At 35.0% G+C, this 25,408-nt stretch overlaps 3 protein-coding genes across 10 annotated transcripts in view; 1 reads left to right on the top strand and 2 right to left on the bottom strand.

Annotated features, from left to right (window-relative positions):
* The window catches only part of LOC139993853 (uncharacterized), a 39,124-nt gene extending 37,194 nt beyond the window's left edge, over nt 1–1,930 (bottom strand). Inside the window, exons 1-2 of the mRNA XM_072015953.1 lie at nt 1,813–1,930; nt 1,373–1,486 (exon numbers count right to left, since the gene is read on the bottom strand). The gene's annotated coding sequence lies outside the window, so the exon portion shown is untranslated. The remainder of the gene's footprint in view (nt 1–1,372; nt 1,487–1,812) is intronic.
* A 377-nt stretch (nt 1,931–2,307) lies between these two features.
* LOC139993852 (U3 small nucleolar ribonucleoprotein protein MPP10) lies at nt 2,308–5,242 on the top strand. The gene is made up of 4 exons (XM_072015949.1): nt 2,308–2,492; nt 2,562–3,918; nt 3,999–4,107; nt 4,196–5,242. Exons 1-4 carry the CDS (start codon nt 2,416–2,418, stop codon nt 4,564–4,566), a joined length of 1,914 nt encoding a protein of 637 aa, XP_071872050.1. The 5' UTR covers nt 2,308–2,415; the 3' UTR covers nt 4,567–5,242.
* Nucleotides 4,819–25,408, bottom strand: part of Tgo (Aryl hydrocarbon receptor nuclear translocator homolog tgo) — a 47,091-nt gene continuing 26,501 nt past the window's right edge. For 4 of the 8 annotated variants that reach the window (XM_072015944.1, XM_072015947.1, XM_072015948.1 and 1 more), the window contains 10 exons: nt 16,495–16,656; nt 10,724–11,041; nt 10,011–10,214; nt 8,469–8,654; nt 8,166–8,324; nt 7,941–8,091; nt 7,594–7,751; nt 7,252–7,436; nt 7,023–7,164; nt 4,819–6,730 (listed from right to left, as the gene is read on the bottom strand). In XM_072015944.1, the coding sequence (XP_071872045.1) occupies nt 6,513–6,730; nt 7,023–7,164; nt 7,252–7,436; nt 7,594–7,751; nt 7,941–8,091; nt 8,166–8,324; nt 8,469–8,654; nt 10,011–10,214; nt 10,724–11,041; nt 16,495–16,656 (1,883 nt within the window). In that variant the 3' untranslated portion in view covers nt 4,819–6,512. The remainder of the gene's footprint in view (nt 6,731–7,022; nt 7,165–7,251; nt 7,437–7,593; nt 7,752–7,940; nt 8,092–8,165; nt 8,325–8,468; nt 8,655–10,010; nt 10,215–10,723; nt 11,042–16,494; nt 16,657–25,408) is intronic. The other 4 variants (XM_072015945.1, XM_072015941.1, XM_072015942.1 and 1 more) reach the window with 3 other exon arrangements.

Raw genomic sequence — 25,408 nt, 5'->3', positions numbered from 1 at the left:
CTAATTCCATTTCGACATCATACAGAGTTCTTCGAAGATTTGAACTTTCTTACCATGAATGTTATAACTGGTGACTCCTGGTGGCGAAGGATCATCAATCGGTAATTATAGTTATTGACAAAACAAATGTCTATATATGTACAATGACGATGTACGTACATAACCCCGAATTTAAATTTGAAGATTTGGATTAGAATTTTACAAAGTTTCATAGAAGATTATACGAAATAATTGCAGATGTAAAAAGAGTTACCAAGTGCTTATTTTTGAGCGAGTTTAAAACAATTATTTCTAAACAATTTTTTACTTATCTCCATTTATAGTTACAATTTGTCTCTTTGACATCAGAGACAATTTGTATTCAGTTCTAATAAATCATTGGTAAAAGCACAGACCAAATTCTGTAGCACCGACGGTCAATGCTTGTGTCTCACTGTCTCACGTTCTGCAATACCGACTTTGAAAAGTCAGAGTATTTCTTACGCCCTCTGTGATTTATTACGGCGAATATTAACGAACAAATATACTTTAGCTATGCATATTTTAAATAATAATAGTCTTGATAATGTACGAGTTGCTGTAAAAGAGAACAAATTTCTAGCCAGAAGGGCCAACAAAATATAATCATAATGGAAAATAACTTACAAAAGTAAAGGAAAAATATAAATCGTGGAAGCTGATCTAGATCCAAATGTCCTTCGTAAAAACTATTAATAATTAGCAATTTGGACTAGTGTTTGAGAATTGATAGAGAAATTATCGTAAAAGGAGAAATTTCTTTAATTGAAAATAATTTATTATCATTGTTTACTTTACTATTAATTAATATACTAATCCTAAAATTTTTATTACTATAACAAACTTGTATCTGTAAAAACATATTAAGTTTATATATTTAATAATTAATTGTTCAATAATGTCATATTTTAGTTTTAAAAATTGATAAATTGTCGTGTAATAAAATTTTCAATACATATATCATAAAAAGAATGAAATTAAAGATTATTTATTATAAATATAGAAATTATATATTATAATGTACTAGTTGTCGAATATCCTTCGACAAAATGTTCAATTAAAATCATTTCAATATTTATTATTGCAATATTTGTATGGACTGTGGGTCTATATTAAATATACATATTCCGATTTTAAAAATAAGTGTGGTGAACGTATTATTAACCATAGATACTTAAACGATTGTTAGTAGTATGCCATTTATCCCAATAATCAACATTATATTAATAATAAATGTCCCTGGTTAATATGTTCGTCAAAAGTTCTATGTAATACGAGTCATTTGTCTCGGTTCGAACCTTTTGTGCTACGATATGATTGGATGGCCAGAAAAACATAAACACATGCGACTCACCATTAGATGCGAAAACATTGTTATCGACGCTACAGTAGCTTAGAGGACGTCATCACTAAAGCAATCAAAAAGAAACCACAGAACTCTATAGAGGAATTGGAAGTTGAAAGAAATCTGTAACAAAGCAAGGGATATAATTTACTTTTGAAGACGTCAATTTTTCAATCTTTGTTAAAATAAATTAAACATTATCAGTGATCTACGCAAAACATACCTAAAGATTTAGAATTAATGTAAAAAATTCAAGTAGTTGTGTTAAAATGAAGAAATAATCCAACTCAAATTCTATCTCAAATAAAGTTTATAATATGAGCTATTGGTAATGCTAACGCGTAAATAAGCGATCGATGATAAACGAACAGAAAAAGTTCGGAAAGCTATAGAATTTCGTCATAACAACACATAATAAACTAAATAAAATATATATTAGTTAAACGTACCTGATAATAATCGGTAGAAAACGATAAAATAGTAACAAAAATACTACGTAGTTGAAATCACGCGCTTCAAACGACAATACGTCTTGATACCATGCATTTCAACCGTACAATGACGAACCGCGCCAAAACTTCGTCTAGCTGATTCCTGATTGGTTGATGTGGAATGGCTTCTCATTCGTATAAAGTCGCGCGCAAAATTGAAATGCTGTATGATCGGTGATTCAGTCAATAAACTACAGCAGTTTCAGAGCAGATAATTAAAAAGAGTTTTTAATGTTTGCTATTTTCATTATTCTTATGCCGAAAATAGTGATCTAAGAATTAATTATATTAATCCAAAATTTAATTTTAATTAAAACCACTACTATACTTAATCAATAATGTCGCATGAGAAATATAACTATCGATAACATATCGAGTGATGAAAACAAATACCGATCAATGGTATTATGTGTATTAGTAATTATCGATATATGTCATAACCTATTTCTAGTACCTAACCACTAGTACATAACTTATACCAATGGTGGTTACTTGTAACAAGAATATAACCTATCAATTAAATATTTTTTGTTGATAGTAAGTTAAACATAAATTTATATAATGGCTGATATAGAAGTATTTAATAGTATTTTAAATACGATCGATAATAATACTAAGAGGCCAGAACAATTTTTAAGGTAAATATGCTTTCGGTATTCTCTTTTCCTAACCTACATCATTCTATAATAACAATCATTTGTTTATAGTGTACAACACGACATTGCTATAGATTTTAAAAATTCCATAAAGCGTTTATATGATTTTACAAAACAGCAATCACAAACAAATACAAATGCCTTGCCAGAGCTTGTTACAGAAGGCTTTGATGAGGAACAGATCTGGCAGCAGCTTGAATTGCAAAATGAGGGTGAACTTGATCACCTAATTGGTGATGTTTCTAAACTTTTAGCCAAAACTAAAACATTCAAAATACCAATCAGTACAACTAATCCTATATCGGAATCTGAACAAAGTAATGAAGAAGATTTATCAGATAACGAAGAAAAGGTGATAGAGGATGAAACCTCAGAGGATGAGGAAACGCTACAAAGTAATTTAAAACAGCAAACGAATGTGAAGAAAAGAAAGAAGAAATCGTCAATAGTAGATGACAAATTTTTTAAATTAGAAGAGCTGGATGAGTATTTAACGAAAGAAGAAAAAAAAGAGAAAGATGATGAAAAGCATGAAAAAGAATCTAATGATGAATCTGTAGATTTATTCAATGGTTTTTCCGATGATGACAACCAAACTGAAAAAGCAGAACTATTGAAGTATGCAGACTTTTTTGATAATCCAGAAAGTGAAGATGAAAATCTTCATTATTCCAAACGACGCAAAAGTATAAATGAGGAAGAGTCTGATGATAATGAATCGTTAAATGATGGTAGTGATACAGATAATGAAATGAATATAGATAATGAAATGGATATAGATAGTGAAGTAGAAGATCCAAAGTCTTCCAAGAAGAAGGTCACATTTAATCTCACAAATGATTCTGATGAAACAGATAGCATAGAAAATAAAAATAGCAATCTGAAAGAGGATGTAGAAATTAGGTCTTCTCTAGAAATGCGACAAGAGAGATTAAAAAAGAGGATTGAAAAGCTAGAAGAGGAAGCTATAGGAGACAAACCTTGGCAATTAAAGGGTGAAGTCAATGCATCAAATAGGCCACAGAATTCATTGTTAGAGGAATTTGTCGAATTTGACATTACAACTCGACCCGCACCTGTAATTACTGAGCAAACAACATTAAAACTAGAAGATATAATTAAGCAAAGAATAAAAGACAAAGCTTGGGATGATGTTGAAAAGAAATTTAAACCAGTTGAGACACCATTAGAGTACAAAAAGAAGTTGATCTTGAATCAGGAAAAAAGTAAAGAAAGTTTATCTCAAATTTACGAAAATGAGTACATTAAACAGAAGGAAGCATTAAATCCAGATAACAATGAGAAAGAAGAAGAGGAACCAAAATTGCATACGGAAGTTCGTGAAATGATGAATTCCGTATTCTCCAAGTTAAATGCTTTGTCTAACTTCCATTACACTCCAACACAGGTAAGAAGATTATTAAAAAAAACTTGTTTTTTTATGTTGTAATTCTCTACAGCTTATCAGTAATTGCACATTCTTTTTAGGCTAAACCCGAAATAAGGATCATTAATAACATGCCTGCAATCAATATGGAGGAGGTGGCACCAGTTGGAATGAGTGATGCCGCCTTATTAGCTCCAGAGGAAATTAAAGGTATATCGAGTAAAAGAAATTTTGTACACTGTTTAAATTTTTCATATTTATTATATTCAATTATGCTTTTCATTTCCTTTTCTTTAAGCCAAACCACGAGGTGATGTGATTGGTAAATCGGAAAGAACCAAAACGGATATGAAACGAGAACGAAGACGCAAGAAGATGAAACAACGTGCACGACAACAGGCTATGCAGCAAAAAGAGAAATTAAATGCACTCAAACCAGGCGTTGCTAAGAAATACAAGAAAGAAAAGGCAACAGGGTTGGTAAAGAAATTAATCAAGGATCGGAATATTATAAAAATGGACGAGTCCAGTTTCAAAGCTCCTAAGTCCTCTACAGCTTTCTTTAATCAACTGCAAGACGAAGTAAAGAGCCATACTAAAGCGAAAACTAACACAGACAGTAGAAAGAAACAAAAAAATGTTCTATCTGCGACGAAGTTAAAGTTATAATTTTTGTACCAAGTTATGTAAATATAAATTGAAAATTTTATATAATTAGCATTTAATTTCTAATCTGTTCCTAGGTCGATCCTAAGTTAAAGTTAATAAATTAAATTAATTTTTATATGCAATATCGGTTTCTCTACTTCTTATGTTATGTAAGTTTAATTTTATTATTATTTTTTTTTTTTTAATAATATAAAAAGAAGGAAAGATAATTTCAAATAATAGAGGAGAAAGGATCATAGAATGCTTCAGAAATATGTTTCGGAGTTTAATCAATTATTTGCGTTATACATATTGATGCCTTCGTCGACTTCAATATGTTAATTATTGTCAGTAATCGTAGCTACTTTCGACAAAGGATGATTAAAAAGAATTATACGTGTAATGTAAATTTTTATATATATTAGTGACAAATGTTCCCAATTCATCATGATATGCTGCAACTGTTCCTTCGATCTACTTAAGAATTTGCTAGACATGTACATCTACAATGCACTAAATCACACATGGTTACTTATAAATGCAATTATGTTTTTGTATGCGTAACATTATCTATATTTTTCTTTAGAAATATCTAAAAATGGGGTTTTTGCTTTTTTCTTGTTTTGCACAGAGAAGCAAAGTGGATTACATATAATTTTTTTTTGTACATCATTGTTGTTGTCCAGTTCAAACGATGCTTTCCTTTCCATTCCACGTCGATTTTGACGATTGCACTATTTATAATTACAAAGATCTAAATTAAAATAATTAAGCTAATCTTAGAAATCTAACGATAAGCTGGTATTAAAATTACCGTGATTTATGTAAGTTTGATTGAGAAGTTTTTTAAAAATACTTTGTTTTATTTTTTGTTTTTTCTCTTATCGTTTAGAATGCACCTCTTTGAACGTTTATCGAAGTGCGCCAGCTTCTTATTCGAAATAAAATCGCTACCACGTAAAAAAAGAGAGAAATTACTTTCTATTACTTATTAATAAGCACAGATGAGGCGTTAAAATCCTATAAAAATGTAAAGTGATAATAATTGTACAAAATACATGCAGTCTGATACACAACGAATGTGTTCATTTGGAATCTTAATGAAACATTACTTTTTCTCGAACAATTACAAATCTTACACATATTTTTGTTTTCTTCTAATCCAAAATTTTATACAGATACTTACATCCATTTAATAATAGCTCGATGAAACTCTAGGCCACCCTATTACTTTATCGTTCTTGGAACTTCATGTACAATTTAAATATAGTTTACCTTATTATAATTGTGTTTTTTTTTAACAGTAAGGAGAGTCAATAATTCTGTCTTTAATTTACGCTGCTTTCGTTAAACTTACTTCCTCTATCGCAAAATCAGATTTATATAAAGAAATAGCAAGAAAATTATCTTACGATCATTCATTAAATACAACCTAACCTATATTTCAGTTAAAGAAGCAAAAGAAAAAAGAAGACTTAAAAATATAAATTATAATTTCCTTTCAGAAAATCCTTCTGTGTTATTAGTCATATCAAACGCTAAAACTTGTATCTCATCAACTGATCCATCTGTGCATATTATAAGTTTCCACTTTCCATATTATATTTTCCCAATATGACATTTCATGGCACTTTTGCAAAACGATATTCACGAATTTCGAATAATTTACTGCGCTGTTGTACGATCGTTAAAATTATACTGTTAATCAATAGAATAAAAATTTCTCGCAAAATGTATGCGTTAACAAATCAATTTATAAAATTCAGATAAACTTATTGTGAAGTTAGCTAATTCGTTTGAAGTTTTGCGCGTGAGGTGCTGACTGGCGAATTCTCATATCGTAATTAATTGCTCGAGTAAAAGTGTGATTTACGATACTTCGAGCGATCCCGGGACTCTACCAATGAAATTCGAACCTTAAAGCTTCCTTAAGGTAGATGTTTATCGGTCATATTATTTTCTTGTCGCTACTCGAAATTAGTATTGAACATATTTAACTCCTCGAAACCGGACGCCCCACCCTGGTCTTGGAGCATTTGTAACATGTCTGACAGTTCCTGGGGTTGTGTGCCAGGTCCACCTTGAGAAGGATGAGGCTGTTGTGCTTGTCCGGCCACCTGAGGATTTGATTGTCCGCCATCTTGTTGAGGTGCTTGATGTTGCTGGCTCTGCCATCCCCACATACCTACAAAAATAAAATTATTTATCCTTTTAATCCATTTTAGCGTTGTTTCATCTACGATTAGATAAAATTACCATCATAACATTCATCTACATCATAATAATCGTTTATATTTTTATGAATAGAACCTAATAGGGATTTGTTCTATTTATTTAATGTTATATGAAAGCTTTACATAGGATATTTTGTATATTTTTGCATATTATATTTATTCTGTGTATTGCTACTTTTCAAAATTTCCATAAATGCATGAACATCTGCAGACTACTTATATTAAATTTAAGGTTAGGCTTACCGGGGTTGTTAGGTACAGTTGTGACTGCATGATATTGTGTAGCTGGTGTCCTAGCACCGCTACTTAACTGAGTATATGTTGGTCCATTCGGTGACCTCGAAGGGCTTAACTGATTGTATTGGTATCCTTCTGTTACAGGTTGCTAAAACAATGAGTAGTATTATAACCTAACTTTTGTAAAATATTCTTTAGATTAAGGTTAAGTACAGATTCATTGTTATATATTTACCTGTCTTCCAATAGCCCAGGCTTGTTGCACAGGGGTTGGTGATGTGTTAGCTGGTTTCTGAATTCTACTTAAAACAGAAGAAGATGCGCTTTGTTGACCAGGTGAACCATAAGCTATGGGCGACTGTGTCGTTTCATATCCTTGATAAACATTTTGTGTACTGGACGGCCTAGGTTGTTGAGGACCTGATGAATTTATAATTATATCGATACAATATACTTTCCAACTATAAATATAAAGAATCTAGTACAAAATGTAACTCAAACTAGAATTTAGTATACTGAATATATTAATATCATGATCTTTTTTTTATCATGATTTAATTTAGCTAAAACAGTTTACCAGCTGTAGCAACAGCTGCTGGATGCTGCATCATATGATGTCCAGAATAGAGAGGATCCCTTGTAGGGTGTCTCTGTAAGGAATAATCAAGGCCAGGTTGTCCATAAGCAGGTACAGCTTCATTTTCTGTCTGACCATCACTACCAGGATGGAACGACCTTGAACATTAGAACAAAGATGTTTTAATTGACTATGTTTGCTCTTCTATCGATACATTTACAATTTTTTATGTCATATGTATGAAAAAAATTGGGATGTTGTGAACGTGTTAAGTTTAAAAAAAATACAATTGCACAATACGAAATAAGTGAAATAAACAGTTCAGTGTCTAGCATGACGTCTCGTACTTAGCATGTGTATTCGTGCAGACAATGTATTCAACGTCGTCATTGTACGGGTTTAAAAATGCAAATGCAGACGTCCTTAACCACACCCAGTCACGATTTTTGGCTCGAAATCTGTACATTACAGACACCACTTGTCCTTTCAGCTTCAGCACTGCAACAACAGATGCTCATTAACAATAAGGAACACGAGTACAATCGATATTTCTCAGTCTTAAGAAGCCTCACCTTGCTCAAAACTTTCTCGCATATGCGTCAAATCTTCTGGATGAAAGAATTCGTAGCACGGATGACCTAAGAGCTCGGACGGCGTATACCCTAGAATTCCACCGACTCTTTGGTCCACGAAGGTGAATTTACCTTCTGCTGAATGGCGTGAAATAAATTCTGAAATAAAAAAGAAAAAGAAGAAATTAATTGTCTAATTCATATTTTACAAAGCGGATATTGTGAAATACAAAGTGAAATATTTAGACTGCAAAACTAGTCAGTCAGTCAGTCACTCCTAAACCAAAATTACTTGATGCTTACCGTTATTGCTGTTCGAACCCGCTAAATCGCTACTATTCGGTGTGCTGGTGACCTGTAATCGCCCAATGGCAACCAGGCAGCAGTGAGTGCTGACGTTCTCATCTGCGACCACCCCATCATGTCCGACTTGAACAGCCTCTCTGTCAGCTAGTCCCATACCTGGTACACATGGGGGAACAAAATCACCTACAGCGTAAAACGTTGAGTCAGTCCATGGTTCCTCATAACCGACAACTGATTATGATTTACATGCTGCTAGATACAACAATGCTAAGTACTTTTAAGATGGATAGAATTTAGAATATTATTTAATTATACTTCAATATAAACATGCATGTTTAGAATTTCTTTCAACTTCTATCCAACTTGTGTTACTTTCATTCTTTTCTTCATTGGAATTATTTCTTTGTTTTTTATCAGCTCATTTAAAATAAGTAACAGTAGATTCTATGAATCACACATGCATGACGCGGTTCTAAAAAAGATCATATGTATATGTATATCACAAGATAACATCGTAACTCACATATGAGTAATGCGGTAAAGAACGTGTTAATTACAGAGTTCCAAAAATATCCCCTCGCGAGCACTCAATGGTAACAAACAAATTCCCAACGAATCTCTATATAAGAAATCCAAATGGAAGGACACTTTGAACTCTACATATTAGATCACTCCATGGGTAATATCGCCTTTATGTATATAATTTTAAAATAAAAATTTAATGAAATGATAACGCTTTTTCTAATTTTTCTAATTGCTGACTGAATTACATTTCTGAAGAACAATTCCATAACATAAAATAACTGGAATAAATTAATTCCCGAAAACCAACTCTCAAAAAGACTGTCCTTTTCACATCTACAAAATAAATCAAAGTTTCATAGAAATGCATGAAAAATATCTCCATAGAAAATACATCCCATACCTACGTACATATTCACTCAAAACTTTTTCTTTAGAAATTTCTTCAGTCGTAAGTTTTACCAGTTGCTACTTAAATTCACTTTGGAAGCTTAAAATACAAAATAAGAGATGAAATTACTCATGGAACGACCTAATAAAATGATTGAAAATGGAGCGATATAAAAGGCGGAAACGCGTGAAAAATGGCTCGCAGAGGAGCCCGTTATTATGCATTGAGGTTCTTGATAAAGCATACGAATTCCGTATCGGGCCCCGTCTCGACATAGTTTATCGGTATTCCAGCCGTTCTGTCGGCTGTTAGGTCAAGACGATTCCATTCATTCTTTATAAACCGATCATACTATCCGTGACCGCCACCGAGTGCCGGCCCCCTTAATTTATAGTACAAACGTCGCTATCCTCGTGTATTCTACGAAGCCGTCGGGTTCGTTCATATTCTTGCTGCACGCCGACGTCTCCCTCGCTTTAAAATAGAAAGTTGGCGCTACGTCTCGCGCGCGGCCATCAACAGAGCGGCCCCGTTATACGTCGACAACGACGTACATCATCACCATCATCATGACAATCAATTGGCGAAACAACATCGACAAGTTGGAACCTATGTTGAACACTCACCGTTTGGGGGCCAGCTTTTGATGTACCCTGTACAATGAACCACAGCGTAATTTTGACCATCGCGAGCTGGAGGACCGAGAGAGTTCCTCTGCTTCACGTGGTGGAGGCCATGGGCGGCAGCCATGTCGCCAGTCGTCTGCATGTTCCCAACCTTCATGCGACAGATGAACCCTCTCCTCGAGCCCATGCACAGTCTCATCGATGCTACGGACATTAATTAAAAGTTTATTATTATAATATTGATATTATATTTCATTGTATTTTATTATTAATTAATATATTGTTTATATCGATTATGGGATCTTGAGGATTTTAGTATATTTATGGATGGTTTTGTTTTAGAACATACAATAGAACTCCGTTTATTTCAATGAAATTTTACCTACTGTTTGATTAAATGAATTACCGAATTAATTGAATTCACTTGTCTGGACTATTATTATATGAATTGTTTTTCAGGTTCGTATGAACGGAATTTTAATGTAACAATTTAAACGAGGTTGTAGATATTAACTGTGGCTTTTTGAGAAATTTCTTGTACTTTAGAATAGTTGTATTTCAGTATACAGTAATTTTATAAAAACGTAGAGTTCTTTGGAGGTTCGATATAGTTTAGAATAAACTATTCCAAGAAAAATTATACACCAAGCTATGTAGACTACCTCCAATAGATATTTAGTTTTGAAGAAGTTAGCAAGAGAAGATATACTTACATTGTCCCTCTTTTTTCACCGTTCCCGTTTTCAAGTCAAGTACTCTGCCACCGTTTTCCGGTTCGGCACCGCTCAGTTGTTCCTTCACTTTTTCTGTATCGTCCGGATGGACCTGTGAATAGAGGCTGGTGCCGTACCAATCGTTTTGAGTGTAATTCAAAACAGGCGCCACAGAATCGGATACGTAGATGATCATTCCGCTGGTGCAGTTCACGACGAAGAGGAAGCCATCCGCCGCCTCCAGGATCAAGTGCTTCAGCTCTTGATCGGTTAAAAACGAAGGCTTGTACGCACCATCCGAGCTGGTGTTTCCTGTTCCTGCCACAGAATTTGTATCTTTCTTTTCTATGGCTTTTAATTAATTGTATTAGGTCGCCCCAAAAATTTGTTGTTCTATTGGAACAAAATGGATCATCATAATTCAATGAAATAATATAAAACAAAAAATGTTCTGCGTCTATTATTTCCTTATAAAATGAAAGAAACTTTTGAGACAACCCAATAATTAATCAAAGAAAATATTGTATTTTTGATTTGTATAAATTAACTTTAGCAGGTTAGTATTGACATAGAAGTGGTATATTTGCAGCACATTTGTGACTGTAGATTGTAGCGCATTTATTGTAAAATTACTTAATTTTATTTATGAAACTGATTTATTACTAGAACTAAGATTTTCTTAATAGAAGTGTTTTGTTTAAAGGAACAAAGCATATTGGATTTGGAATTATTCTTAGTTAATGAAGATATTGATTTTCGGTATTGAAGGATTGGTGTAACTCCAACCTTAGAATTAGCCTTTCGAAAGAGAAAATTAGCTGTTCCTTTAAGGCACGTGTTTTTTCTTTGACGAAGACTGAACTTTTATATTGCGCTTGATGTAAATGGTCCGTATCGATCGAGGGATCTACCTGGTCGCTCGACATCGAATGCACGTGTAACGAGGAACACTTTTCAAGCGAAACGAATGCTTGTCCGTGGATACGTGCCACTACTTCTCCACGTGTAGATCGGGCGTTCTTTTTCGAAGTGTGTCCACTCGAATGAAATGTCCTTTTCTTATTAACAATTGTAATAGTTGAATCCTACGATATTCGACGTAATTGGTATAAAAGGAATTAAATGCAGTTCCAAATTCAGACGATTACACGTGAGCTATTAATACTTTGTTATTAATACGACCAATTAAAAACAGATCAGAATATGTTCAGGAACAGTTAAATCATTTTATTTTACAGCATATACTAATCACATAATATTCATGTCATCTATCACATGCCGCTTATAATTCTACAGAGGGTCATTGGCCCACATAAGACTACTATAAGACTCACTTAAGAACTTCTTCAAGCTGCCTCAAATCTCGTCGCGTTATTTCCCTCGGTAAATTTTTCATCAAAACCATGAGACTAAGACTTTACGTGAAAGGTTCAATTAGACCTTTGAGAATTTAATCTAAAAACTGAAAACTAATGTTTATGCTGGAATACTTATAGCAAACAAACTGAGACACCATTTGAAAATTGCAAGAACTAGTATCACGCATGTGAAATCTTTAATTCGTTGCTAAATCTCTGATTCGAATCATTGAAGAATGGAGAGAAAATTATAAGAAGAATTATAATAAGAGTTCAGAGAGAGAAAATTTGAGACGATTGTATCGTCCCGAGTGACAATCTTTCTATTCTAAATTACGTATTACGTGTTGTATTATTCGAGCTGTTCACAGCTCAAAGTGATGAACTCCGCTTTTTACTATCTTTGAAATTCTAAGCACTCTTACTTTACATTTATTTCATCAATTTTCTCTGTCTTCTATTTTGTTGAGTTCACCGATTTGGCAAATAAGCGGCTCGTTTCTATGCTTTATTTCTTGCTTCAGAGAATAATAATTTACCCGCGACCCAACATTTATACGGGACGAACTACAAAAAGCGTCTTCCTTTGCAAACCTTCGAAGACAACATTAAACGGCAAAATCTTTTAAATTCAACAAGAAGCGCCAACTTAAAGCAAGAGACGGAGGGGAGCAAGCAAAAGAGGAAGGGAGAAGGAAGAAGCGTGGTACCAAAAATGAGGACGGGGCAGCTCGGCAGCGTAGGTAACTATCGAGGTGCAAGATCGGAATTGCAAAGCGGACAGGATCCCGCGAGCATGAGGCGGTAGAAGGAGAAAGAAAGAAACAACAAGAGAGAGAGAGGGTCGCGATGCGATCTTTACCCCGATATACGGAGAAATTCCGGGAAGAGGTACTTTAACGACTTCCAAACAAGATCTATGGAAGACCCCGGCTGACCTTCGTTACCATTACCTTCCACGTAGAGGAACGGTCTTTCGATGGACATTAATGCCGCCGTGATTCTACTCGGTTTCCTTCCATCGAAAGAAGACGCCGATGCTCCCCTTGACCTATCTAGCGAAACATGTTCCTAGAGGTGGCTTTAGTACGCTTTTCATCTTCATTTTATGTGTATGGTCTAACGTTTTTATTTATACGGGCTTGTAGAAGAGGAAAGGACGTTGCGAGGTGTTGGAAAAATTGAATACTAGTTCTGTTCTTATGATTCAAAATTCATAAGGGAATAATGTTGATTATGCTGAGTTAAACTTATGTTTAAGTGAGTAGATGGATAGACTGTGGAATGTTTCGATTGAATTGTTGAAGAGGAAAATACGTGATGAAGTTTTGAGAGAGAGTGCGATACTAAAATTGAGGATTTATGGTTGGATTGATAGAGGAAAAGATATTGATTGTGTTGGACACATCTTTTGATAGGTCGAATGATGGAGTAATTGATGATGGAGTGTAAAGTGAAAGAAACGATGATGACGTTTAGTAGAAGGATACTGAAGAGTAAATTTATGATTGATAACCTAACCCATTCACCGATGAAGTCATTCAGTAACTTAAGTACATGTTTCTCTGTGGTAGTTATTAGAAACGGAATGGAAGGAATTTAGATTCTATTTGTTAGAATTGTTGTTCTGATCATTGTTAAGTTTTATTGGAATTTAATTCCTATACAGTATGGGACACAGACACCGGAAGCTGATACGATCTATCGATTCACAGAAATAATTCTTATTAGTAAATCGCCAATCACTCGGTAGAAATAAAACTTCAAGAGAAATCAATCATTAACATCATTATCCCTACTTGTGATTAAATTTCTTTCGCTACAAACTACTAACTGGACACACTTTTGTTGCTAGTATTACATACTTTGAATCTTTTCATTCTTCGTACCTCATAGTGTAATGTAATTTTACATCGGTGTTAATTAGCTATATTTTGCGAAAGGATGTAATTCTACGTTAACGTGAATCAGTTATAACTTTCGAAGAAACTTAATATTACGTCAATGATAACCCGCTACGTTTTACGAAGCGGCGTAATATTACGTCAGGTGTAACCTACTACAACTTACGCCAATCTTAATTCTACGTTAGCTACAATAAGTAACACCATACAGAAAGAAGTAATGTTACGTCAATTGTAGTCTGTTACGAGAACACGTACTTTTACGTCAATTGTGGCCTGTTATTAGAAGACGTAATTTGACGTCATTCGAACGTATCAAACCATCAATCAAAATTGAATAAAACCTTCAAATGTAAAATGTATTGGTTTAGTAAAACCAGTAAAACATATAGTGGTGCATAAAATAGCAAGAAAAGGAAAGAGAAAGAGCAAGGAAACCCTACACGTTAATTGGAATCGAACAAGATCTTCGGTAAATGTGTATTGGTTTACCAAAACTATCGAAAAATATATTGTTTCAATAAACCAACAAACAAACAAAAAAAGAAAAAAAATAAGAAGAGCAGGAAAACTCCGTAGAAAAGCGTCTCTTGGACGTCCCACCGTGGGTGCACCGCGTCCTGGCCAAAGGGTGGGTGCGTGTACGCGCGCGAACGAGCTACGTATCCCGGAGGCGATCGCCTCTCTCCTCCCAGTAGGTAAAGATTGTATAGAGAGACAGGCAACGAGGCAAGAACAGGAGAGAAGCTCTCCGGTTCGAGCAATTTGTATTCAGCGGCCGCGTTGTCGGGAAAGAGGAGAAGTGGCTATAAACAATGCGACGCACCACCAATACTTAGCTGGAATCACGGCACGCACACCGATCCACCAACAAAACGAGGAGAAAGAGAGACAGAGTAAGAGGTAAAGAGAGGTCGTATGAACGAACGCGTGTGTGCACGCATCGTAGAAGGGAGCCGGGGCTAAAGGGACAGCCGACGGGGCAACTCCACCCATTCTTGCACCGGAAGCATATATCGCGCTTTCTGCATTCGATATGACCCAGCACACGACGAAACCGTCGGTGAATTACGACCGTTCCGGTGCGCCTCGGCCGGATGAATTTTCTCCGCGGAGAAAGAGACGCGAGTAAAGAAAGAACCCACTGTGTCCGTGCCGCAAGCGACATCCCCTTGCTTACTTGGACTTCTTGTATTATAAAGACGTTGTGGTTCTTTCAGAATGATTGTGTTCCGAATGGGAGGTTCAGTTTCAAACTGGACTGTAAAAGTTACTTTAGAGTTATCTGGGAAGTATATTTTCAAGGTTGATTGTTCTTAGTGTTTCTTTTGGCGATGAAGATTGATGGGGTGGATGGTCCTCTTGGTTAACAAGGGTACAGTAGGTTTTGATCGCGTTGTTTGGAATTACAATTATTTTTAATAACTTTAGTGTGTATTGGAAATAGCGTATAGATGCATTGTTCTTTTAGGATAATTGTTTCAGCTCGAGTTTGCGAGTGTTTTTAGTTTATTATGTAGCAACCTAATATCAAGAACCTGAAGAAACTTTTGCAATATTGATGTTGACCTTCATTCGGATAAAAATGTAATTGTATCTATCTACAAATGTTTGTTATATTATTTCAATTACAATAATATATTTAATTCATTGTCAAAAGTAGTTAATTATTTTTTTGATGACACTGTTTTTTAAATAATCACAGTTACAGAATTGTTACGCAGGAAAATAAAAATTTTCAACGAGTCGTTGGCTGTCCGATAAGGAGCAAAGTAGTTCAATGCGGGACGTGACGATTAAGCATCGTCGATGTTTGAGTTATCCGTCACGAGCAGTAAAATAACTTTGGCAACGCGATCTTTAAGCTTTGACTCGGACCGATTGAATTACGCTCCGTACAGCTTATTCGATTCTTTCGCAGCTATCGATATGAAAGGCTGGAAATATCGAGCGAGGCAGGGACCATTAATATCCTGCAGAAGATGTTGTAAACTAACCTTTATCTTCCATGATTCATAAGTTGAAGAAGAAATTACTAAATACGATAAGAATCATTATAAACAGTCACAACAAATACCGCCCGGATTTTTTTAACGTTTTTATATAAAAATATCTATAGTATGATATTGAGTAAGAGAAACGTGACGAAATTTATAATTAAAATTAATATTATTTACGCTTTGAGCGAAATTTTGCAAATGACTGTTTACGAAACAAATTTTTATTTTTCCTGGAAAACCTTTACAACGTCTGACTTAAAAATTGATCGCGTAATGTAGACAAGGATTCAAGAAGTGTTTCAAAATTTTTGTGAATTTTTTAAGAACCTGGAACAGTAAAAGAACATTGCATTTGATCATAAACGACGCTGTTTGGTTGGATTGAAATTTTCAATAAATGTTTATCAGCGTAAGAAAATGCTATTGTTTCGTATCATCATCGTCCTTAGTGTCCCCTTTATTTTCTTGAAATACGAAAAACAATAGGAGGTAGTAAGAAAGGGACTTACCTCTGAGGTTCCTCATGTGGGCGACCGCCATCCTGAGTATGGTCAATTTGTCCGGTTTCCTGGCGAGGGCTGAACACGTCGGCACCATGTCGGACAATTCGGTAATATAGGCGGTCATCTTGTTCCGCCGCCGCCGTTCAATTTCGCAATGATTCTCCCTACAGTAAGACGCAAGACAAAACCAAGGTAATTGCATAGTTCTCTGAACGATAGATAGATACATCAAATGTATAGATCTTTTTCTTTTTTCGTGACGAAAATGTATCCCAGATGCTTATGAAATTTTAGTAAACAAAAATCTAGATATTTCTTTAATATAGAAATAAAATGGCAAGCTAATTTCTATTAATATCTTAATTAAGCAAAACTAACGTTACTGTTTCAAAACTTAATTATTAATAAATACCAGTCAACAAAAAATTCCTCCACCTATATACAAGCACGAAATTAATCCCTGTATCCTTAGTACATGCCCCTTCCAGCGTCCTGTCATGCGATTGCAAAAGAAACTTGACCGTGAATACGATTCCGTCGATTATGGAAACGCATGACGCCAATTGTATGCGTGTGGTTTCCATGATTTAGAAGTGCAAGATACAGATACTACGCCGGTCTGTATTGTGCGATTTTCAGACGGTGAAACGTGTGGATAATGGATAGACAGAGGAGACTTTAACGCACGAGTCGTCGTGGTTGGATGATTGAAAAGCGTAGCGCAACATGTCAACGCTTATTAGTTCATTTAATCACGAGTACAAAGAAACGTTAAAAAGTTCGAACTTAAGAAGATTAATCATCCTTAAGACTTTCGTTCATAAAATTTGCAAACTATTCCGAATTAAAAAATCCAAAAATAAAGTATTAAAAGTCTTAATATGTCAAGAGAACTATTCCATCCCCAAATCCATTAAATGACTGGAAATTAAAAAAAAAAAAAGAAAATGAAAAACGTTTAAGCTAAAACAAAGCTGTTTACCCTTAAACTTCTATTGAGCAAATCTTCCAAAACGCGTCAGTAGACCATCAATATAAAGAAAGGAAGAGAGATCTAGAGAGAGATTTCTACAATTCAAAAATACGATATGCATATGCATACATCTGCTTCCATAATGGAAGCACGAGTGTGCGTGGAACATTAAGAAAACTATTCACGGATGGGACGTGCGTTTCCATTGATTAGCGACGTCATTGATAAGGGTACTAGTGATCAATGTAGCCAATAAATTCTGAAACGATGCTCCCATCAAGAAAAGGGGTATCGGGTGAAACCACAATTTCAGGCCTCCCCTGTTATTACCGCTACCAGAGGGTAACCGGCGCGAATAACGGCGCGCGTCTTTTCTCCGCTTTCTATAGACCGGTAATTGTCGGCGAGCAATCGTAAATTTAATGGCATTTAATTCCTGATAATTTCAGTCGAACGTACCACACAACAACAAGGACGAGCAACAAACGACTTTCAACGTCGCGAGAGTGAAACGTATGAAATTTATTGGAAACATCCCCTGTTTTATCCATTTCTTGAGATTCTATGTTCATACTAAGCTCATTGCAAAATACAGATAGATACGTGTTTATAACATTGTAAGTAATCATTATCAGTAAGAAAAATATGTCAGGCGGAAATTAGGGGACATGTTTTACTATGAATTTTCGAGAACTAGATTAACGTGGAATTTACGATTGGAAATTGAGAAAGAAGGAACGAGAGTATGTCTGAGAACTTTTCAGAATGACTTTGCAAAATAAAACAGGCAAGATGGTAAAAATTCAATAAAATTGAAAGAATCTTTAAGATAATTACTTTCTTCAAATACGATTCTTCTCATTTCCTACTATTAATATAAAAGAAATAATAAGAATGAAATAGGAAAAGTTCTATGAAATTGATTTATAAAAATTCCACAATATGAATTTTCCCTTAAAATAAAATTTTTCTCATTTCTCGCTGCTAATATGAAGCAAAATAATAATAATAATAAAAATTCCATAATGTACGTAGACTTATAAAAATTGCAAAGCTTCATATCAAATGTGAGAATTTCCGAGCACGACTTCCCTCTTATTAAGTAACCAAGGTCGTTTCTCGGTGGATGGAAGAGGCACACTGCGGAAGATTAAAGGCAATTTGAAATACATGAATGAACTCGTTTATTTTCTAGAGCCGGGTGTATCCGGGATGTTTCTCTCCTTGGCTCAACTATCGCGACTCTTTCTCAGCTATGGGGTAGAGAACTTCCTTTTGTGTCTACTCGCGAGATAAGACCCTCCATCTCGTTCCAGGTCCATCAGGAACTATTACCCCGTGCTTATTCCACTTTCAGATTCCCAGCTTTCGTTCTCCCTCGTGCAAACCGACTCTAGATTCGATCAACTCTTGCTCGATTCTCTTTTTTCATCGTATCCAACGTGATTGGGGATGATATTTACCTGACTATAATAATTTAACTCTAGTTACATTTTTGCATTTAATTGTTGTAACCTTTATGTCTGACTTATAATCCATTATATCTGTAAAAGGTGTTGTTGTAATTAATTTTTCGTTTCATATCTGTTGTTGTCCCTTAATTTTATAGGAACATTGCCAAATTTCTTAGCCTTTCTAAAAATTGAGGATTTGGTGTCTTCACCATCTTCATTGGTCATCATTGGTCATCTTTAAATTAAATTTCGTCGAAACTAATTTCATTTAGTTCACCATGCTTCTTCTTACACTTTTCTGCTATAGTTTGTTGAATTTTTTAAACTCTATGCATTTTTATTTAATTCTTTGAACGTCTTTGGATTTATGAAAACTTTTAACTATAATTGAATTTTTATTTTATATGTAAGGACTCTTCTTGATTTCAAGGAAAGTAGTTTTAATTTACGATGCTTCTTTTCTTTATTACAGTTTATTTAATATTCCTAGTTACATAATTCTTTTAACCTCTTTATATTTATAGATCTTTTACAAATCTTTTTATTAAAACCTCTATGCGAATGATGTATCTATGAAGAGTTTAGCTATAATTAATTTCTCGTTTCATACGTAAAGTTCTAATGTTGTCTTGTTCTAATTTCAACGAAAATAGTTTGAAGAACTTGTGTTCTGTTCTACGTTTTACTACGGTTTACTAAATTTTTTAAGGACGAGCAGTTTGCATTTTTTGTCGATCGGACAAAGAGACTCTCGAGTGAAATATTGCTGAAGTTGACGTGAGGCTGATGTCTTCGTGTCGTGAACATTGACCTCTCGTTAAGTTCCGCGTCCAGGACGTCCACCCCGTCTGAAACATCGCGACCTCGCACCAGAAAAATTGTTCTCCAGTTTGTTCCATGTACAAAAGCTTGCTCTGACCAAGCCGGCGATAGCACTTCTATTGTAACGCAATTAGTTTCGGATACTCTGTGGTTTTGAAGACACTAAATCCTCGATTTTAAGGTAGTTTAGTGTGAAATACAACTGGGAAGCTATAATTATTGGATCTCTTCCTCAATAGCGCTACAAATGTTTCAATTTCTTTTTTCTTCAATTTTTAGAAAGGCTAAGAATACCAGAAATTTGGCAATGTTTCTATAAAATTAAGGGACAACAAATTTATTTTATGAATGTTCATACAGCGAACGCTAATAATGTACCTAAATCATAGAAGATTAAAGGAATCTTTTGCTTGTTCTCATTTTCAGAAAGTTCAACAACTTTTCAAGAAAATTCTATTAAAATATATTCTAAAGTATTCTCTGTGAATTTCCCCAACGCAACATTTCCCCAAGAAAGAAGAAAGCGTTTCAGAAGATTCCTATAATTTGCATAACTTTGCCTAATTTTACGATTTTCCATACCACGAACAGTAATAGAACATATCAATTGCAATACCACAGAAACCCAAAGCAATCTTCCTCTATTCCCAATTTTCAAAAAGACCGACGATTTCTCCAAATCCTCCACTTTCGTCGACTTACTCAGACTCTCTATAAAAAACGAAACCTCTTCCTCGTATCCCACCAATTGTAAATTATTTAACCTTGGACTTTCTCACACCTGAATTCTCAAAAAAAAAAAAAAGCTTTCCTTCGTCATACACCAAAATCGGCCAAATCTCAGTTGCTTCTATATTCTACATATATTCCAACTTTTCAGGACTCTCCCATCCATTTCGTAGAAAGAGTTGTCGGCTGGAATCGGTAACGCTGCCCTCGACGACGTGGGGCCTCGGAGTCGAAGCAGCGCAAGGGCCGCTATTTAAAAGAGGCCAGGACGCTTAAAGCGCAAGTATAAAGCAGAGTCTGTACCGTGCAGGACGGTAGAAGAACACAAGAGGAGGAAGGGGGCAGAAGAGGAACGCGATCCAACGAGAGCAGGACGGAGGGAACCTCCTGGGTCAAGGGTCAGACGTTCCGAAGTTGCCCGCTCGCTCCGTGGGTCCAGCGAACGCTATACAGGGTGTGCAGATCAAACGTTTCTTACGTTTTACGGTGGGTCCCTTTGCGATTCAATTTTCCTACATATAATATTCACGTGTTTTTCAATTTTCATGTGTCTTTTGTTTTTAGGATTTGAAAAGTAAATTCCTAGCCACGAAAAAATTAAGAGCAAAAAAGAAAATTTTGAATGTATTATTTTAACGTTTCAGTGTGATGTTAATTTTGTCATCAACTTTCCAATGAATAAAAAAAAGGTATCCGATTTCAATATCGTTACTATGTACGCGTTAACACTATTTTATATTTTATTTTCTCATAAGTTAGAGAATTTTTCAAATTCTCTCAAATGTTGAAAGATCGGTCATTTTTGTCATAGCTTTGCATTGATCGCGTTAATTTGACGTACTTCAATCACGATTTATTCGTGTCCTTCAAAAGTGGAAGACGGAAGAAATACCAAAGACCAAGAACTAAAGTCGAGCTGCCTACTTTTCAACTTACTCGAATAATAATTATGTCCGCTGGTGTTAAAGGATCAAGGATTTCGTCATTTGTACCATTTTTCCTCTAAACTCGTCAAACACAGTGTTATGAAGAGTGTACCCTTTCAAAACCTACAATATTCATTTCTACAGGTGTAGAAACAGGTGTAGATTACAGGATCACCGATTTTGTCGTTTGTAGCGATTTTCCTCTAAACTTGTCATACAGTAATCATTAACTGTACTACTTCAAAACCTGCAAAATATTCATTTGAAGCATCAGAGCAGCCAAAGAGGTATACCAAGAAAGCTGCCACCCAGTATATCGATCTGTGCATTACGATGATACAAAGTCGGCACTGAAATGCACGTACCGCACACATAAAATCGTTCTAAGGGGGAAAAAACGAGTTCCTCGACACACGCGAACATACACCTGCAAACATACACATAGAGAAATTCACGTATAGATACGGTAGGAAAGGAGATCGCGTAGGAGATCGTTTCGAGTCATCATCGATACGCTCGGTATTACGAGGCAATCCTATAAATGACAATGTCCGTATGTGAATTATGGATTCGTCTAACGATCGAGTCCGCCGGCGTGTCGATAGAACTTACGTACACCCTCCTGTTCGAACAATGAAATGAATTATGAATCGATCGAAGAACGTTTAATGCGATCCTATTCGTTATCGAATATATTCCGGCCGTGGACGTATGCTAACGAGCTGTAGACACCGATTGATTTATGCCAAATCTTAATATTCCGAATGCTTAATGGCTCGGAATATTCGTTTCGCGGAAGTTCGATTTTTTTCCTTCTCTTTCTCTTATTCGTTGGAAATTTGACGACGGTGTTAGAATGAGAATGATAATTTCATGCCCTTTTTTCCCTTGGCGTTAATTCTTCTATGGTTAGGAATTTACGCTTCCCATTTGCGATAAACTTTTCTTTTCTACTGTTGGAAACTGGATAATTCGACTGGTAACAAAATGAAGATGGTGCTTAAAAGTTTTTCATCGTTGAGGATTAATTCTCTTAGGATTAGGATTTCGATGATGAAGATAACATTGGAGTGAAAATGATACTAATTTAAAATTCGTCCTGTTATGTACATTTTATTATCTCATGATAAATATAAAAATAAATTTATTACTGAAACATAATTTTCATGTAACTTTAAGAACATCTGTATGATAAAATAATCAAGTATATAAAGATATTTAATTCTGACGTATTTTCCTAAGAACAGCGAATGATGTGATATAGTGTTTAGTAAAAAAATGGATTAATTGTGGAATATTTGTAATAACGTTTTCTTGGAAATCGTTTTCTGTATTTAAAAGAAAATCAGTATTACGTTTGGTCCTACTGATAAAATGGTCACGGTTCAACGTTATCTGGCAAAATAGGGCACCATGATTGAACAGAAAACGCAAATGTCAGTGTCTAATTCTTGTAATTATACCAATTCTCCTTTGCCATTTGAATAATTTTGAATTCTCTTTCAAGCACTAATAACACAACCAATTTTAAATAGTTTTAGGAAAAAAAAGATTATGATTAAAAAGAAAAGGGTCGCCAGCATTCGTGTTTAAGCTTCGTGCAAACATAAACCGGCTCATAAAATAATAGAACATCGGAATAGGCAATTTCACGTCGAATATGCGACCCGTTGAGTGCCCTTTAAATCATTTACGAACGAAGATGTTATAATCTCGGCCAGTGTCGAACGATAAATTTTCTCCTGTCTTGGGTTTACTGCTGTGCAACCGTAAGTCAACCAATGATCTTTCCAATATTCCTTTTTTAACCTTGCACATGCATATATAATAATCTTTTCAAGTAATAATACTCTTTAAATGTGATAGAATAATTTTTTTAATGAGATAATATTGTAGTAATTATTGGGTATAAAACGTCAATTGTTATTAATTTAATCCTATACGAGACTCTATAAATGTACACAGAAGTTGATTCCACTATGCTGTGTGGTTATTTGTAACTTTATATTTGTTCATTTTTTCATTAATATCATATTTTTATGTTGATGAGCATAACTAAAGAAGGACAACCTAAATGGTTATTTGTTTTGATTATTAAAAATCATAACGAGAGATGATTTATTCTTCTTTTTATAAGCAATGGAAAATCTGGTTACAGGAGGTTAACGACATTTTAAAACTCTTGTTCTTCATTTTTAGGTTCCCTCGACTCTTTATTCGTTTTGTCATTGACCGCCATTAACTGTACGAGCAGATCGTCTTATAATTCCATTATGCTTGGCAGGAACAGGCCTGACATTACGGGTAATGGAAGACCGTCAGGATCTAATGACTATAACCAGCTCGCAAAATCATTTCCATCGGCGAATCTTCATTTATATTTTCATAGTTAAAATATTTCTGTATTATCTCCGTGCGGTCGGAAAGATCGTATCGTGTCGATGACTTCCATCGAAAGTGCATCTTAAAACGTTGTCTGTTTTCTATAAATGCCGTCATGATTCTTTCGAATTTCTCTCTTTTAAATGGAAATTTTGTAAAGAAACTCTTCAAAAAAAAGTATCGATAGTTCATAATACGAATATACATATTTATATATTTATATATGCTATGTATAAACATTGATTCAACCTGATGCTTCTTTCTATCCTTCCTCTTTTTTGTTTCTTCTTTTCCTCCTTCTCTAACCACCTCTTCTCCCTTCATCTCCTTCATCGCTTCTCACTCCATTTCTTTCATTTCACACACTTTTAATTACCATTCCGTTATCGCTAGACAATAACAACAGTTTCTATAAATTCGCATTTTTATAAATTTAACCAAAGGAATGAAACTTTAATTCAAAATTTATCTCATCCATTAGACATCACAGCAAGTAAAATATTTCTATTTTTGCGTATCGTATACACTCTGCGCATTTTCAGCATTTTAAAATTCCTATAAATGCATAAACATCCGCATTCCCACTAATTCCAGTATTAAAAATTCTTATCCAACAAACAAACGAAGAGAAAAAAGAAAGAAAGAAGGGACGATTATATGTAAAAATTCTTTAACTCTCTTTAACTATACGGTCTTAAAAAATTCTCTTAGAAAATTCCCGACGGAGAAACCAACTAGAAACCAACCTCATCGCGGATTTCGCGGTTTATCGCGGTGTCCTTACCGCCGAAAACCGAGGAGAAACTCAACGAAAGGAAGAAAATGGCGGTGGAGGCGGGTGGACGGGCCTGTTTCACCGGGTGAAGGAGGATAAGAGGGTTGTACGCCTTGCGGCGGGAGGCGGTAATTGCGTTATTACGTTAAAAGTGAGGTATCCGAGCGGCCGCGACATCGCCGCCGCCGCAACTTTTCCATGAAACGCGTACGTACAGTGGCCCATGCCTACAATCACTACACCCCCCTAGTTTGCCCCGGTGCCGGGGCGAATGTAAAATACAGCGGTTCCGACGCAAATTCGCGGTTACAGACGAAGGTCTGTCCACCGCGAGTATACCCTTGCATCGAGAATTTGCGATGGTGATGCTGCATCCAGTTCTTTCGAACGGAAGTTATGTCTTCTTTAGAACTTCAGCCAGTTGTAGGTGGTAGTTTTGATTTTTCTTCCTTTCCTTTTTTTTTTGAAAGTGAAGTTTCGTTTTGTGCTCTGAGCGAAGAGTAGTTTCTCCTTTGGAAAAATTGGTATTGGAGAACAAGTTTGTAGTTGGCGTGGGAGATTTGAATTGAAGAACGAGGGTATAGAGTTGAAGGATTTGAGATCTAAAGAGTTGCTGTGACGAGAGATTTGATACATCTATCTCAATCATGTCTGAAACAATTCATTTTCAACCTTCGTCCTGCACGCAAACATGCTCAAACCTAATTCAAACAACCCCATATATCAACCAGTTTATTATATATTATATGAAACATATGTTATTTTTTAAAACCAACGACACTTTTATTGTCTATGTGCCTGAACCTACCACCTTTTCCCCTAATACAATTTATGCTCAACCTTCCATTTACAAACGTGT

Source organism: Bombus fervidus, chromosome 13, assembly GCF_041682495.2.
Source record: "Bombus fervidus isolate BK054 chromosome 13, iyBomFerv1, whole genome shotgun sequence".
Taxonomy (NCBI): Eukaryota; Metazoa; Arthropoda; class Insecta; order Hymenoptera; family Apidae; genus Bombus; species Bombus fervidus.
This window is presented reverse-complemented; position numbering and strand designations above follow the sequence as displayed.

Excerpts from the sequence above, each read along its gene's own strand:
- LOC139993852 (XM_072015949.1), top strand. The coding sequence starts at position 2,416 with ATGGCTGATATAGAAGTATTTAATAGTATTTTAAATACGATCGATAAT. Across the intron at positions 2,493-2,561 it reads AGGCCAGAACAATTTTTAAG|TGTACAACACGACATTGCTA; the intron begins GTAAATATGCTT and ends ATTTGTTTATAG. Across the intron at positions 3,919-3,998 it reads TCCATTACACTCCAACACAG|GCTAAACCCGAAATAAGGAT; the intron begins GTAAGAAGATTA and ends CATTCTTTTTAG.